The sequence below is a fragment of the Phalangium opilio genome, unplaced genomic scaffold (assembly GCF_054372755.1).
Source record: "Phalangium opilio isolate 3A_F unplaced genomic scaffold, DU_Popi_V2 ptg000329l_1, whole genome shotgun sequence".
NCBI classification, from domain to species: Eukaryota; Metazoa; Arthropoda; class Arachnida; order Opiliones; family Phalangiidae; genus Phalangium; species Phalangium opilio.
This window is the reverse complement of record NW_028324226.1, coordinates 3033790-3050383: the sequence shown is the minus strand read 5'-3', so window position 1 is coordinate 3050383 and position 16594 is coordinate 3033790. Positions and strand designations below refer to the sequence as shown.

At 36.4% G+C, this 16594-nt stretch overlaps 2 protein-coding genes and 1 long non-coding RNA gene across 3 annotated transcripts in view; 1 reads left to right on the top strand and 2 right to left on the bottom strand.

Annotated features, from left to right (window-relative positions):
* The window catches only part of LOC149610320 (uncharacterized), a 39266-nt gene extending 34702 nt beyond the window's left edge, over positions 1–4564 (bottom strand). Inside the window, exon 1 of the mRNA XM_089859326.1 lies at positions 4285–4564. The gene's annotated coding sequence lies outside the window, so the exon portion shown is untranslated. The remainder of the gene's footprint in view (positions 1–4284) is intronic.
* Positions 1–9557, top strand: part of LOC149610319 (uncharacterized) — a 39647-nt gene extending 30090 nt beyond the window's left edge. Inside the window, exons 2-3 of the long non-coding RNA XR_016376727.1 lie at positions 7248–7410; positions 8612–9557. This is a non-coding gene — a long non-coding RNA (uncharacterized LOC149610319). The remainder of the gene's footprint in view (positions 1–7247; positions 7411–8611) is intronic.
* A 100-nt stretch (positions 9558–9657) lies between these two features.
* Positions 9658–16072, bottom strand: LOC149610318 (glycine dehydrogenase (decarboxylating), mitochondrial). Its single transcript, XM_089859329.1, has 22 exons — positions 15913–16072; positions 15370–15822; positions 14868–14946; positions 14672–14807; positions 14433–14597; positions 14285–14362; positions 13462–13615; positions 13200–13396; positions 13019–13115; positions 12845–12950; positions 12549–12769; positions 12374–12474; positions 12182–12308; positions 11779–11921; positions 11350–11551; positions 11207–11286; positions 10920–11102; positions 10590–10849; positions 10321–10524; positions 10190–10254; positions 10048–10128; positions 9658–9990 (listed from the first exon to the last, which is right to left on the bottom strand). Exons 2-22 carry the CDS (start codon positions 15763–15765, stop codon positions 9871–9873), a joined length of 3195 nt encoding a protein of 1064 aa, XP_089715455.1. The 5' UTR covers positions 15766–15822; positions 15913–16072; the 3' UTR covers positions 9658–9870.
* Positions 16073–16594: the final 522 nt, after the last annotated feature.

Sequence of the window (16594 nt, the reverse complement as noted above, 5' to 3'; positions counted from 1 at the left end):
ATAAAAGGGAAACTTTCATCGTCAATTCGTCCGGTTTTCTCTTGATTTTTGGGGTATTCTAGCTTGTCTGCATCCCGTTTCCTCGCAAACCTATGGATGGATATTCTCTCATCCTCCCATTTTTCGTTATACCACCACCATCAAGCTCTCCTAAAGTTTCGGTAAATCTGCCGCGCTCTTTAGCTTCCCGTTTGGTCTCTCTCTCTATCTCTTTTATTCTTTATCAGAGGAGAGAGAGAGAGAGAGAGAGAGAGAGAGAGAGAGAGAGAGAGAGAGACAGAGAGCGGCGCGATTCTCTCAACCTCCAACCCCGTTGCTTCCTCCCAAGTTCTAACCCATTCCGCGATCAATGCCCACACCTTAAGCCTAACTGCGTTTCTCGTACTCTTCCCCCTCACCCCCCCTTTCTCCCACCCTCTTTTAGGAATGACGTCACATTGACGTCATCCGGACGTTAGTTGAATAGACCAAAGTGGAAATAAAATTTTGGGGTGGCTGGGAGCGGGGATGCCATTGGAGACTGAGGGAGCGAAGAATGAGAGTTTTGAGCAAGGGTGCTAGATGATGCGTGTGGAGGTTGCCGGTCCAAGAGGAAATGATTTATAGGGATGGAGAATGATGTGTAGTGTACACGAAATGACGTCATGAGACGGCTTCTCTTCTCTTAGACACTATTGCCTCCATACCAGTTTAGAATATTTGCATGTATTACGTGACGTCAGTCAGTCGTTACAGATTTTAAGCGTATTGGTAGATTGTAATCGATCACAAACTTGTTTCACAATGGGGATTTTTTTATTCAATTGTAGATTCTAATTTTGGCGGGAAGAGGCTAATGATTAAATTAAAATTCCATTGCCTGATTGACTAAAGTCCCGTTTATGTTAGTGTTGTGTAAATAGATTTTGAACTACTGATAAGGCTAATATATTTACACAAGATTAGCCTTATCAGTAGGTCAAAATAGACACATTTGTTAGGGTTAATCTAATTACAGTTAGACACTTTGAAACCGTATTGAAAGGGCCGAAACTGAGCATTTTGCTATTAATCTTAACCATGGAGATCGTTTATGAGAAATTTAAAATTATTATTATTATTTAAAAAATGGGTTAGGCCTTTCCAAGTCGGTTTCAAAACGGTCTCAGAGTGTCTAATGTAAACACGCCTTAAGAGCAATTTTGATTTTTTGGACCTTTGTCTTCTAAAGGCCCATAAAAACTAGGGTAAAATATTACGTCCTCTTTATCGGTTCCTTCATTTCCCTGTTCAGACGTGAAAGCAGACGACTACTTAAAACGAATCGCGTATAGCGTGATTTCTGAACCAAGACTTAAGATTAAGAATACTATAAAATAGCCGAATCCCAAAATCGTCTTCTAAAGCGTAGCTTACTCAGTCACGCGTCAGTAAGGCATGATCCAGTGAGCTATGACCAAAAAAGGCGCTAACGAGGTGGTGCCATCTCAACATCGATAGACAGAATTGAAAGTTTTCAAACCTAAACCCGTGCACGAATCTTTTACGTAGTCGTTAACACCTGTCTAATTAAGCGAGCAAAGCGACTGACTTCACCGACGTGAATTTAACATTTTAGATTCTAGTCTGAATAGGGCTTTACAATTTGAACACAATTTCTCACATGGATTAGTGGCTTTGAGAAGCACTGCAACCTCCACTCGCGTCTTCTACTAAGCTTGGTTAGCGCTTGGAGCTAGAATCCCCAAATCTTTTGTTACCTCTCTGATAGATCTGCTCGTCCTGCTCCGAACAGAGCGAACTTTTCAGTTTTAAATGTCAATAGGAGAAAAAATATGCTAGGGTTTTTTCCCCTTTTTGCTTTACCCCTACCCGTCTATATCTTACAGAGTTTTTTTAAGTACGCTAAATTTATTGGCTTCGGAATAACTCTCCTTCCTTTTTCTACATTAAAACTTTGTATAATTAGATTTAGTAATGTAGACCAGTTTTAGGGGAGGATTTAACATCCAAAAATATTTATGTTCTGACGTGATGGAAGCCTTATGGTTGTTTAAGTGTTTATTTAGATTGAAGAGCTATTTTTTTACGATTTTTAACTCCTTGTTGCCAAATATCTTCGACTCTAAAACGGTTATGTCTCGTGATCGAGAGACATTTTGACGTTTTGCTTGATACTTTTATGATTTATCAATTGGTTTCATAGATTAATTGATTTTCTATACATATATATTTGTAGAGATACGTTACTGGAAGTTCCTGACGTCACAAATATTTTATCTAAAATATTTATTACCTTCGTTTAAGTAGTAGGCCTAACCCAAGTCGTTAATACAATTTCTATATATACAGGGTTTTTCTGATAAGTCTGCCTTAAGGGTGACATGTTCTTTGGGTCAAACTGTTTGGAAAGTGTTACAGACCATGGATGGGGTCTACAACATTTAGTTACGGATCAGTATGGGCTCCCAAATATTGATTGTCCCCTAAAACAATTAAGGAAATAGATTACACATGACTTAATCTTCAGTCCATGAACGTTACTGAATCTTTTATCTATCAGAAGTATACTATTAAATGGGTAGAAGTGTCGTACACTTATAAAGTAAAACTATCTATTCCACAGGTGTGCCTAGTTCCTTGTTTTAGGGGCCAATCAATGTTTGGGAACCCATATTAGACCCATCCATTTTCTTTGACACTTTCCACTCAGTCTGTGCTATATTTTACGGCAGACTAATCAGAAACACCCTGTACATAATATATATCGGCATATATACTTTTAGTCATCGTCTTTCTATTCAAATATCTATTTTATCATCAATCAAAAAATTAAATTATTTTATCATTAAATACGACTTAATTCTGCCCTCTCTTAACTATTCATACTTAAGTTCCATTTATATTCACCACAACTAATCCTTAAAAAATTAAATATACAGGTTTATAGGTTTATTTTGGTAGCACCCCTTTTGAGCAGGGCGGCTCCCTCCCTGGTTGAGAGCTCGGCAGTGAAAATGTAACTTAGATACATACGAAAACATAGAAATACGTATAGATGAAATTAACAAAACGAAATTAAATACTATAAAATTAAAATTAACACACTTGAAATTAAATACAAAATGAAATGACATACAAATGCAATTAGAAACAGATGTTGGGGAAGTAGTTGGGAGGTTATGGATTGAAATATTACTTCCTTTCTCCTGGTAGATAACTTCACCCTGAACACCGGTGTACCGCACTTGAACACTTGTGCAGGCGCCATAGAAACAAAACTGAGTATTTTTGTGAAGTTATAATTAAATGAGTTAATTTTTCGTTAATAATATACACGCCAGACGATTAGTAGCGGTTCAGGGGATTAAAATAGAACTAGTACACTAAAATCGATCCCTTTTTGAGAAGCAGATTGCCACAGGTAGCTATAGCTTCATTCCAAATCTTCCTACAACCCTTTAGGTTCGCGTATTACTATTACCACTAAATTATTATTTGCTCGATTCTAAACTGGTTCAGTTTAAGAAAAGTACATAGATTTAACTAAATTAAGTCCAACTTTTCCTTAATTAATCAATCAATTTATTTATTTATTTCTAATTTGTTTGGGTTAAAATCGGACAGATTTACGGAGGTTAAAAAAAAACAATAACGTAAAGTGAAATATTTTGTATCAGGAAATAATTACAGCAACAATTAACAACCAAGCGTGATTAGAAAAAATAAAATATTTACACTTGTAAATTTTTTAAATTGAAGTCCTGTAAACAAGTAAAATTTATTCGCGCGACCAAGGATTAAATATCAATTAGCGAGATTCACCTGTAACGAGAATCGTAATCATTTTTCCGTCTGTGAGTGGAGAAATCACGCGAACTGTGTTTCCCCCTTCGTAACTTTAGTTTCTTTTTGGGAGGAGGGGGGAACGAGGGACATCGTTTTTCACGTTACTTCCTGTTTTCTCCCCCTATACCATTCTCGGCTAGGCAAGGCTAAAATCGGTTAGTTTCCTATACTATCCTATCGGAGCGGCTGGAAACGTCGAGAGAGAGAGAGAGAGAGAGAGAGAGAGAGAGAGAGAGAGAGAGAGAGAGACAGGAGGAGGTGGAATAGAGGAAAGAGAGGGAAGTAGTAGGAGACATTTCGCTAAGCCTAACTCGGGTTTTCGACGTAGTAAGGTTCAGCCGCGTATTTCCGTCGCCCAACCCCGGCGGTGGTTGGCGGTCCGGGGCTGCTCTTTAATTTTGAAAAGTTTGTCCATAGTTGAAAGCTGGATATTTAGGAAAAGAGGTTGGGACTCACCTGGGTCGGCGGCTGGCCTGGCCTGGCCTTTTTCGGCCGGCTCATGACCCTCGGGCCCCGGTCCGAAAGGCCGCGGCCTTCGGCCGTCAATAGTATCCAGTTTCGTCCATGGCGAAATCGGCTGCCATGTTACTCTTGGTCCCCCTTTTTTAAGCCGGACCCAGGCTGGCTGGGAAAACGCGCGCCGATCTAACTCCGTTGCCACGGGCAACTGAAGAGATCCTTTCGTCCAGAGAGCGCGCCCGAGAGAGAGAGAGAGAGATTCGGCTTTCCCCCCACGCGCTCCTTCTCTTCGCGCCAATCAAAATACTACTCTCCCGCTTCCTTCTCTAGGCTTCGCTCTCCAGCGCTCTCTTTTTACCCCTTATGTTTTTTCTCCTGGTGGTGCTGCCTTTAGTAGGCACTGCCATGAATCTCTTCCATTATCCCACGTGAAATGAGACCACTATGGTATTCAGTGCCGGATTAACACCCTCGGAGGCCCACTGCCACGAGTCTCTTCCATTATCCCATGTGAAATGAGACCCCTATGGTATTCAGTGCCGAATTAACACCCTCGGGGGCCCACTGCTACACCATTATTCCATGTGAAATGAGACCACTATGGTATTCAGTGCCGGATTAACACCCTCGGGGGCCCACTGCTAACGGCGGAGGTTAACGGTAATAGTTAGTATAGGGCGCTGTAGGTTAGCTGTGGCATAGGGGCTAGCCACCACCCCTCTATGCAATGTAAAGGGACCCACCTGTAAACAAGCCACAGGCTTAGTGTGGACATCCCTTCGTAGACAAAGCCTAGATTATTATATGACAACTGAGAGCTTAAGACTGACCATCGGGGGCCCCTTGAGCTCCAGGGCCCCTAGTCACGTGTCTACAGTGCCTAGTGGGTAATCTGGCACTGATGGTATTATAACGAAGGCGGACTCCACGGAGTACCCGCAAAAATGCTCAAAATGTCTCTCAAAAATAACCCCTAGAAAGTTTTATTTCATCGGGTGCCCTCCCTTGATGACCTTTCTTGTTAAGCATAGCCTAGCTTTCCATTTTTTGTTGAATGCAAAGAGGGCTTCTAAACGGACAAACATTACCTTTCTTCATTCTGAACCCAGTGCTCACATAATGTTTGAACGTTATAATGGCTTGGTTTTGTCGAAGCCTGAAAGTTTTCTATACTAAGATATTATCGGGAAAATAAAATCAACACTTGGTTGAGGTTGTTTGATATAGAAGAGGCCAATACCTTTTGCACAGATAAACATTCGACTGGCGACCCAAAAACTACTAAACTCGGGAGGTTCCCTCTGATCGTGTGTTTCTTTATTATTATTCCCCTCTTTTATATTTTACTCTATCTTCATACGTATAATTCCTTCCACACGTTTGTTTTTATTGTGTTAATTCGTGGGGGTACTAGGCCCACAGATACAAATTCAGCACGAATTTCCCTAATTCCTGGTCAAAAGCTTTCTTTATCTTAACAGATGCCCCATGCAGTGCCATGCAAGTAAACATAACCGGAAGTCTCTAATTAGTCCCCAAAATAGCAAGACTGAAAGTTGATTATATTATCAACATACGACCCAAATATGGTAATTAGTTTTATCCAACATAATCTTGGATCTTTTATCTTTCTTTTAAAACGTTTGTATAGAAAAACAATGAAAGGAGACCGTGTTTTATATCGGTAAATGAAGTTATTCGGGTAGAGACGAACTCTGACATTTCCAAAGTTCTTTTTAATACGTAAACAAAAGGGGTTTTGCCCTTAAAAGTCGCTAGATTTCCTAGAAATTTGGAGCGGGTCGGTGAATGGGCGTTTAACGGATAAACGTTTTTTTTTCTTCTTCTATAACTTCCCCGCTTCCTTACTGCTAAATTGACTTCAGACGACTCGTATGACCTATTTATACACTCCCTAACAATGTTTCTCCATGTATCACGAACTGAAACCACGCGATATTCGATTGAAAATTAACATCGAAAGTAATTCACAAATATTGAAAATACCAAAGGTCACGTGATTTTACCCCTCCCCCCGAAATAACTTTTTCGAAGTTAAATTAATCCAAAACTCAAAAATTTCCTTTGGATTTTTAGAAGTTTGAAATGAATTCACTTTATTGATTTTTACTCTTGAATATTGTTGCAAAAGTGGCGGCATTCTTTGGCTACAAACATCGACAACGATCATATTTTTTCTGCCTGTTTTATAATATAATATTTTCTTCGTTACATTAAGAAAATTCCGTCAGGGATTTTATATTTATACTCAATCCGAAATCGTAATGTAAATCTCTTAACTGAAAACTCTATATTTCCGTAATATTCAAATTCCTTGTGTCAAATCACCGGTTGTAAATAAGATGGCTCCTTCCGCCACGCAAATCTAATAGACCAAAATGTCCTCTTTAAACTAGTGTTGTAGAATTTTCCCTAATTGCAAAGCATTCTCCCGAAAGCGCATTTAAAAAAATCAAAAAATTTAACGGAAAACCACATATTTCCATAATATTAAAATTCCTTGTGTCAAATCACCGGTTGTAAATAAGATGGCTCCTTCCGCCACGCAAATCTAATAGACCAAAATGTCCTCTTTAAACTAGTGTTGTCGAATTTTCCCTAATTGCAAAGCATTCTCCCGAAAGCGCATTTAAAAAAATCAAAAAATTTAACGGAAAACCACATATTTCCATAATATTAAAATTCCTTGTGTCAAATCACCGGTTGTAAATAAGATGGCTCCTTCCGCCATGCAAATCTAATAGACCAAAGCTTTCTCCTGAAAACACTTTCAAAATATCAAACTCCGCATTTATACCCGTTTTTCTTGTAAAATTTCTAATCATAACAAATGTTTGAACTACGCAATTAAAACCAAATTTCTCATATTGATTAAACTTAATTTCAAAGTGCAATACATATAATAATTTCTAATTTTAAATAATTAATATACTTTTTAGGATGGAGCTTGAAAACTGGATTCAAGAAAGCACGTGTGCTCTCCGTTTTCAAAATATAGAGGGCGTCTACATGCAGCGACTCTCTCTATTACGTCATTTCCGCCCACTTTCGGCAAATTTTCCAAGATCTTCCTTGCGAGGCCGGTGGAATTTTCTTTGCTAGGTTTGTTTAATTACTTTTTAATTTTAACCTTAAACTTATTTTTAATTAACAGCATGTTCTAAAAACTATTAACTAATTTAATTAAATGGAAGTGAGGCTGAATCATTCACGCGTAGATTATTTAGTTCATATTTGTTTGACTCGGAAACAATGAAGCCAAGGCTTGACTTTCCCTCCAAAACGTTTTTAGCTTGGAAGAGGGAACATATTACCGTTCTTTTTTTAAATTTTTTATGAGCACTAAATATGGGCCTGTTGTTGTTTTAACGCGCGTATTAATATTATTCTGAATGAATTAATAAATAAAGATTTAAGGGAAAGAAATGAGCTGATGTCGTTAAGCCTTGGTAACAACTAAATATTTTCGTCAATTAAGACTGATTGACTAAATTTACACATTTTATTTCGATTAAAACTTAATAATGTTTTTAATAAACAAAATTTGTAAGCCTAGTATAGGTTTCTGTCTTGAATTATGTAATTTATTTTGGTCCGGAAGCCAAAAACCACTTCAAACCGGCGAAATAGCCATTAAAAAAATAGGTTCAAAGGGGAAAGGTTAGTAAGGAAGTTCTACAACGAGGGGGAGGGGGATGGAACAGTTGGACGAAAATTAGATCTCTGCGCAACTTTCCACGCATTTTAAAATTTCAAACTAGGCTTAACAAAATTGTCCAAAGCGGAGTAGCCGTATTAGATAATTAAGCAATTCCAATCAATTTAAATCGGTTTTAATTGCAATTAATTGTTGGATCACTTAAATAATAGTTAGATTAACTGTTTATGAATATAAATAGAGCAAAATTAGATAATTATTTTCGGATATTTAGAAATATTTTTGGATTTAAAAAGTTTTTCCAATCTGACAGTACATTAAGCAATTAAAATAGCTTTTAATTGCGATTAAATGTTGAATAGCGTAAATAATAGTTAGTTAAACTAATTATGAATAGAAATAGAGCAAAATTAAGTAGTTATTTTTGGATATTTAGAAATATTTTTGGAATTAAAATAATTTTTACAATTAAGCAATTAAAATGGCTTTTAAACACGATTAAATGTTGAATAGCACAAATAATAGTTAGATAAACTAATTATAAATAGAAATAGACCAAAATTAGGTAATTATTTTTGGATAATTAGAAATATTTTTGAAATTAGAAATAATTTTTTCAACTTAACATTTATTATTTATTTACAGTGATGCAAATTTTGGAAAAGAAAGCTAAATCAACATGAAATAAGGGATGGTGGATAAAAATCAACGATGGAATTAGATCGCATTCTGAACAGTACTAATAATGGGTTTCATCTCAACCAACTTGTGGCTCCTTCTGATCTACTACGTGGCAATTTGGAGTCATCTGTTCAACATGTTAATACCTGTAAGTACTGTTTAAAGTACCTCTCTTAAGTAACCATTTTGGAGAGGGAGGGCAGTGCTTCGTTTTAGGTCAACAGTTGGCTACTGATACAGGATCTGGAAGTGTGAAAGGTCATTTATTAATCTTATATGACCAGAAATTTTTAATTTTTGCTCAATGGGGAATTAAGCCTATAGAGTGCTGTCAGTTGTGACGTCAGATCCAAGGTTAAACGTCACGAGTCTGCCTTTAGCAATGAGCGGCCATGACAGTTACCGTTTTTTCTTTATGAGAGTGCTGTCAGAAGCGCCGGTGTGACGTCACCCATGCTGTTTTCCCATAAAGAAAAAACGGTAACTGTCATGGCCGCCCATTGCTAAAGGCAGACTCGTGACGTTTAACCTTGGATCTGACGTCACAACTGACAGCACTCTATAGACCATTTCGGAAATTATGTACAGAGAAACCAACCCACAGGGGTGAGGCCACCATTGGGGTATTCTCCCTTGCGCCAAGAAGCAACACTATCAAATTTAATCATCTGAATACATTTCCTCTTTTCCTAAATTTTACTGAATTGGATATGTTTATCACCCCTAAATATTGCTACAATTTCTAAATTATTGTTAATTAGCTTATTTATTACCACCTTTTCCATAATATTATAATTTTTGTTTCTTTCTACCCCAAAAAGTGGCATGGCACAATTTTAGCCCCCCTCGTAGGTATTTTTACATAAAATTATCATAAGTATAAAAAAAGTTAAAAAAACGCAATTTTTTAAAGAATCAACTTTATTAACGATAAAAATACACCAGATTAAATCCTGATCTGGTTGGAATGTTAGGCCCAAGTGTGTTTTTTATTTTGTATAAGAAGTGCATTATCACATAAGTGTTTTTTTTTTAATAGTTTGGCATATAACTTAAAACTTAAAAATATTAAAATATTATTAGAACCGTGTTAACAATTAATTTATCGGGTTACAAATTGCTGATAACCTAAGATGTTAGCCTATGGCTGCTAACACTTGTCTTTCCTCATGTACTTTCGTCTTGAACAGTTCCTTACTAGAGCCTCAAATGTTAATAAGTATTTAATCCTGCGAAGTATAAGCTTCCATTGGCGGACAAGTACAGAATAAATGGGTATCTCCATATATGTCGTCAATACGACCAACAGTCGGCCATTGTTTCGTTTCCGGCTTTACAAAACTCTGTAACAATATTCGAGTCAGATAAGGTGCCGCAAATAGTTATGATAGTTATCTTACAGCTGGAAAGGCAGCTAATTCTCTGGAATATGGACGGTCCCATTTAGATGAGCAAACGGCTCTTTGGGTGTGAGGCGCCAACTAAAGAAATTATATTAGCATAAATCTTGTTGCCAAATACACAATTTTAGTTTAAAAATACCTTCAGTGGGTTGACTTTAGGGTCCATACGACCATCTTCAATATCTTTGATTTCCATTCTAATATCTATGGGGTAACAAAGAGTTAAGTTAGACCTGAAACGTCACTGATATGTCATAATTGAAGACTTACTAATCATGGCATCGCAGAACCTATCTAGCTCACTCCTATCTTCTGATTCAGTAGGCTCAATCATAAGTGCCCCTGAAACTGGCCACGACACAGTTGGTGCGTGGAACCCATAGTCCTGCAATCGTTTAGCAATGTCCATGGCTTCAACATTAGTGTTCTTTTTAAAGTCTCGAACATCGACAATAAATTCGTGTGCCACAAAACCTTTTAAACAACATTAAAGATTGAAACGGCTTCCCAATCACGCAAATATTAACTAGTGAACTTACCATTATGTCCTCTGAAGAGGATCTTGTAGTATTTCTCCAATTTGGCACTCATGTAATTGGCATTCAAAATGGCTACCTCCGTAGCCTTTTTAAGTCCTTGCGGCCCCATCATTTTTATGTACGCCCAAGAGATGGGTAATATTGCTGAAGAACCCCATGGGGCTGCACTTACAACTCCAAATGATTTGGAATGTTTACCGTAAGCTGCCATAGGGTTGATAATAGGATGAGATGGAAGGTGAGGCGCTAAATGGGCCTTTCTATAAATGATGGAATGAAAAACCTTAAAACATTTAACTTAATTAGTTAGCTTATTAGTAAATTAATTACACTCCAATGGGCCCCATTCCTGGACCACCTCCTCCATGAGGGATGCAGAAAGTCTTGTGCAAATTTAAATGAGATACGTCAGATCCATAATCACCTGGCCGACAAAGACCCACTTGAGCATTCATATTTGCTCCGTCTAAATAAACTTGACCTCCAGCTTCGTGAACCATTTCACAAACATTTCTGCCAAGGAAATCTTAATTTAAATCTTAGAGACCTATTTAATTGCTCCATTCTGTCATATTTGGAATATATTCATGTTAAATCAAGATTGACACTCGAATTACCTTATGCCCTCTTCAAAAATGCCATTTGTGGACGGATAAGTTACCATGAAACAAGCTAGTTTTGCTCGATGTTTCTCTAACTTTAATTAAAATTTGAAGTACATGTTAATTTTAGGCCTTTCCTATTTATTAAGATTATGTACTTTGGCTTTGAAGTGACTCATATCGATAGTGCCATCTCGTTTTATGTTAACTGGCTCTATTGTCATCCCAGCCATATGAGCACTGGCGGGGTTGGTGCCATGGGCTGATACCGGTATCAAACAGACATTTCGATGATCTTCCCCCTTTGATTTTAAGTACGACATGATAGCCATGAGTCCCGCGTATTCACCTTGGGCACCGCTGTATTGAGTTATTATAGTTAAGGTTAGAATTTTTAGAGATTAATGGTGGAATTCATAAAGGTCGAACGCAACGCAATTTAGTACAGGCGAAGGCAGGGCGTCGTGCGCAAAAGGCGGAAGTTTGCGCACGACGCCCTGCCTTCGCCTGTACTAAATTGCGTTGCGTTCGACCTTTATGAATTCCACCTTAAATACACAAACAAGGTATTTTAAATTTTCTTTAACCTGTTTGGTTGAAATGATATATTATCGTATCCCGTAATTTCGCATAGATCAGCTTCCAGCTGCTCGAATAATTGCTGATAACCTTGGGCTTGCTCGATAGGCACAAAAGGGTGAAGGTTAGCAAATTCTGGCCATGAACATGCCTGTGGAAAGATGATTATTATTTTTTTTTTGTTAAGTTGTATAAATTTCTTATCAACAAGTACTCGAAATTAAAGATTAAACTGTAGTAACGGGCGATTAAAAATTTAAAAACCTACGTGATTATTTTTAAAAGAGAATCTTTCAGATTGGCTTATAGAAAAGAAATTAACAAATATGGAATATGTTAGTTTAATTAACTTAGGATTCTAAATCAAGGGGGAAAAGGCTTAATTAAACTTAATTATAGGATTATATTTACCATCATTTCTGTTGTACTGTTTAGTTTCATGGTACATGAACCTAATGGTATCATTGAATGTACCAAAGAAACGTCTTTGTTTTCTAATATCTTCATGTAACGAACCAATTCAGTTTCAGATTGATAACTATTTAGAATATTAATTAGTTAAGGTTTTGTTGGCCGACTCGTTTCGATATAATTAATATTTACCGATTAAATACTGAATGTGTTAAGTAAGGAGTTGTCCTTCGAAATGCCGTATCCATTAGAGATGGGTCTTTATCGGCCTCCAATAAAGATGCAACCTCAGACTAAAAAAACATTTAAAGTCCCTCATTAGATTTTTTTTTTAAATTATTTAATAACAGGATGATTAAATTAATACCGCGGATAATTTTGACCCAAAAATCCATAATAGATCATCCAAATCTCGCTCCTCAACAGTTTCATCCATTGAGACTCCAATTGTTCCGTCTTCAAAGTATCTTAAATTTATCTCTTTCTCTTCTGCCCTTTGACGAATTACTTGCGAACCCAAATAAGGTTTTATTTTAAGGGTATCAAAATATAAGGCATATTCGACTCGATTTCCAGCCTCTCTTACTCCTAAAATTTAAATGTTTTCGTTTGTTAATTACTCTGAGACTGTAATTAAATTGCCTTACAGTATTTTTATTTTACCTTTGTCTAGGATCTGTGTGGCACGATGAACTTTCTTTCCAATCTTCTTGAGACCATTAGGACCATGATAAACGGCGTACATTGCGGAGATGTTAGCCAAAAGAGCCTAAAATTCAATTAGGTAAGATTTCTTTTTCGTTAAATTTCTGTCCTGGACATGACATGTTGCCATACTTGAGCCGTGCATATATTACTGGTTGCTTTATCCCTCCTTATATGCTGTTCTCTGGTTTGCAATGCAAGACGGTATGCCAGGTTACCAGCTGCATCTCTGTTGGAGAGGGGGGGTGAAAATGTTACCGTTAAAAAAATTAATCTTTCTTTTACAAGAGAGATAGCTTAAAAACTAAATTACTTAGTGACTCCCACCATCCTTCCTGGGATTAAACGAGTTAAAGATGACCTTACAGCGAAAAATCCTGCATGGGGACCACCGTAATAAAGTGGTACACCCAATCTTTGACTGGTTCCAACGGCAATATCAACTCCAAATTCTCCAGGCGGCCTTAATATTGTTAAAGCTAAGAGATCCGTTGCGCAAACAACCAGAGTCTGAGGACATAAACTATATTAGTGGTCGGGCGTCGTTTTATCTTTTATTTTCGTTACTTCCTTACCCCATTGGAATGGCTAGCCTCAACTACATCGGAAAAATCACAAATTTGACCATCGGTGTCAGGATATTGGAATAAAACACCGGTGTATTTTTTAGAAGCCACTGCTTGCACCATTTCTTCTTGGGAACCAACGACGACTTTCATTCCCATTGCACTGTGATTGATGATTTTTAAATTATTTACCGATTGAAGGCTAGCTGTGCCTTGTTAAAGGGAGGGTGAAGTAGAAAATCAAGTGATTTTTTATCGATTCTTCTACTAATTATAAGACCAGTCTGCATAGTGAAACATTCAGGAAATACCAGCTCCGAATAATTTTAAAATTCAAATTAGGTTCAGATTTTAAGGATAATTTGAAAGAAGGACCTCCGACCAATCGCGTAACGCCTTGCCTTTTTATTAACAAAATTCTCGTGGCACGTTCCATGTCTCTCGCCACGATTATCACGTCGCGCGCGAATTTTATGAAATCTCGTGATAAATTTCATTCAACACAGAACATGCCACGAGAATTTTGTTAATAAAAAGGCAGGGCGTTACGCGATTGGTCGGCAGTCCTTGTTTAAAATTATCCTTAAAATCTGAACCTAATTTGAATTTTAAAATTATTCGGAAGTATTTCCTGAATGTTTGACTATGCAGACTGGTCTTATAATTAGTAGAAGAATCGATAAAAAAAATCACTTGATTTTCCACTTCACCCTCCCTTTAAAGGGGGTTAGATAAATAAATCACGCCTTGATAATTCATTACAACTTCTAATTGAGCTCCTTATAATTAGGGTCTGGGATTTCTTGGGTTTTAACGAAAAATTAAATTATACCTCGCTCTCGTCTCTAAGACAGCCAGAGTTTGTAAATGCACTCGGTCCGAGCAAAAGAATTCCCGTCTCTTGTTGTGCCTGTTTATTATAATTTATAAATTTAACGAGTTATTTTAATATGCTTAAATTTAATTGCAAATTAACGTACCTATAACAAAGCCCCATGGCTTCAGCGGCTGCCGTTCCTTCATCCAATAAGGAGGCATTGGCCAAATCAAGACCAGTCAGATCTGTCACCATCGTTTGATAATTGAGCAAACTCTCCAACCTTCCTTGAGCAACTTCGGCTTGGTAAGGCGTATATTGAGTTGTCCTAATTGACAATAAATTTAATTTAAGTTAATTATAATTTTAATTAAAAGGGGATTCTTTTGACCGGCGTTTTACCATCCTGGATTTTCAAAAATATTTCTGACAATCGTGTGCGGAGTTTGGCAATTGTAATAACCCATTCCGAGGTAACTTCTCCATACTCTATTCTTTTGGGCAATTTTCTTTAAGGTTTCAATTAGTTCTCGTTCGCCTATGTAATTAATTTGAGTTAATTAATTTTAAGTCCAAAGTTTTATTATTTTACCTTTACCTTTTGGAGGATCAATATTAAGGCTTTGATTTAATCTAATATTCTCCGGCACCGTTTTTTCAATCAGTTCATCCAGTGACTATAAAAATAGACCGGAATTCATTTAATTATAGGTTTAAATAATTAACACAAATTTCTCATGAATAATGGATCATAATTAATTATTAACAGTTTTTGAAAATAATATAATAATAATTCCTTTTAGTTTTAACGAAATTATATTATTTTGGGAAAACAACCAGACGTTTTAGACTTTTATCTTATTAATTATTATAAATTTAATTCATGATTTTTGTGTTTAATTTAATTTAAATTTCATGAATAATAGATAATAATTAATAATTAACAATTTTTTAAATAATCTAATAATAATTCTTTTAGTTTTAACAAAATTATATTATTTTTGGAAAACAATCAGACGTTTTAGACTTTTATCTTATTAATTAATTATTAAATTTAATTCATGATTTTTGTGTTTGATTTAATTTAAACTAATATTTACTTTGAGACCCAAAATTTTGAGCATATCTTCAATTTCTTTCTCTCGGGGCCCGACATGTCTCTCGCTAAAATCATCTAATTTTGGCAAAACTTGAACGGAAACTGTTTTAGCTGGTTTAGTTAAATGTTGAACTTGAGTGACTAAAGTTCTGGCAATATTCGTTAACTGCAAATTATTCTTTTGCTTCTTTACGAGCCTCCACGTTAATGCGGCACATTTATTATTTTTAATATTAATATTATTATTATTATTATTATTATTCGCGCGGGATGAAGCAGAAATGAAACGCTGATTTTTTGCTCCTAATATGGGGTTTATTACGCAACCTCCTAAGGATTTATTAGATAACTGCGCACTCCAAATTATGCCACTGGCTCTGTTAGCTCTTGGAAACATGTTTTTAATTTTATCCTCCTAGCCTATAGTGACGAGAACAAATAGGCCAGAAACTTTCTAAATTTAATTTTAAAGAAAAATGAGAAATATTCATTAATTAGTCACTTAATTACGCAATTAAGTTCGAGAAAAATTATTATTACGCACCTTACGTAACTGTTACAGAGATGTCATTCGGTGCAGACTTTCCTATTTAATGATTCGAAAAGGGAACTCGGGAGAAATCGATATCTAGCCGATTCCCCATCCCCCTTACTGCATCCCCTGTTTTCGATGGTTTTCTTTTTCCCCGGGCTTTTACTTTTACGTCAATGGAAAAACATATGACATTCCCGCTTTCTGATTGGTTGCTTAGCGTTATGGCGGGAAACTATGGGATTGGGATTGGGGAAAGCCGCGTTTTTGGAACGTGCTATAAATATCACGCTGCATCTCGTAATAAGGGATTTAAAAGTTATTTTTAACGTATTTAAATGCGATAATTGTGATAATTGCCTTAATTATGTTATTTAATATGTAAGGGGTCATGGATATTATATTAATAAAGACGTTTTGTAGTAAGCAATGATAAGAAATTAATAGTTTTAAAACGTTTTTTTTTTCTTCTTTCTGATCTCAGATTGACGATAACTGATAACTGATAAGCCTAACATGGAGACTGGATCAAGGCCGGGATGTCTTCTGATGTCAATGGCACTTTTTTATCGTCATAAAATGGGTGAGTGTGGTTTAAATTTTTTTTCTTTACGCAATTTTCTGTTATCTCGGTGACTTTTTAAACCACCTTCACTTTGCTCAACTGTGGAAGTTCTGTCTTAAGTGTTTTTTT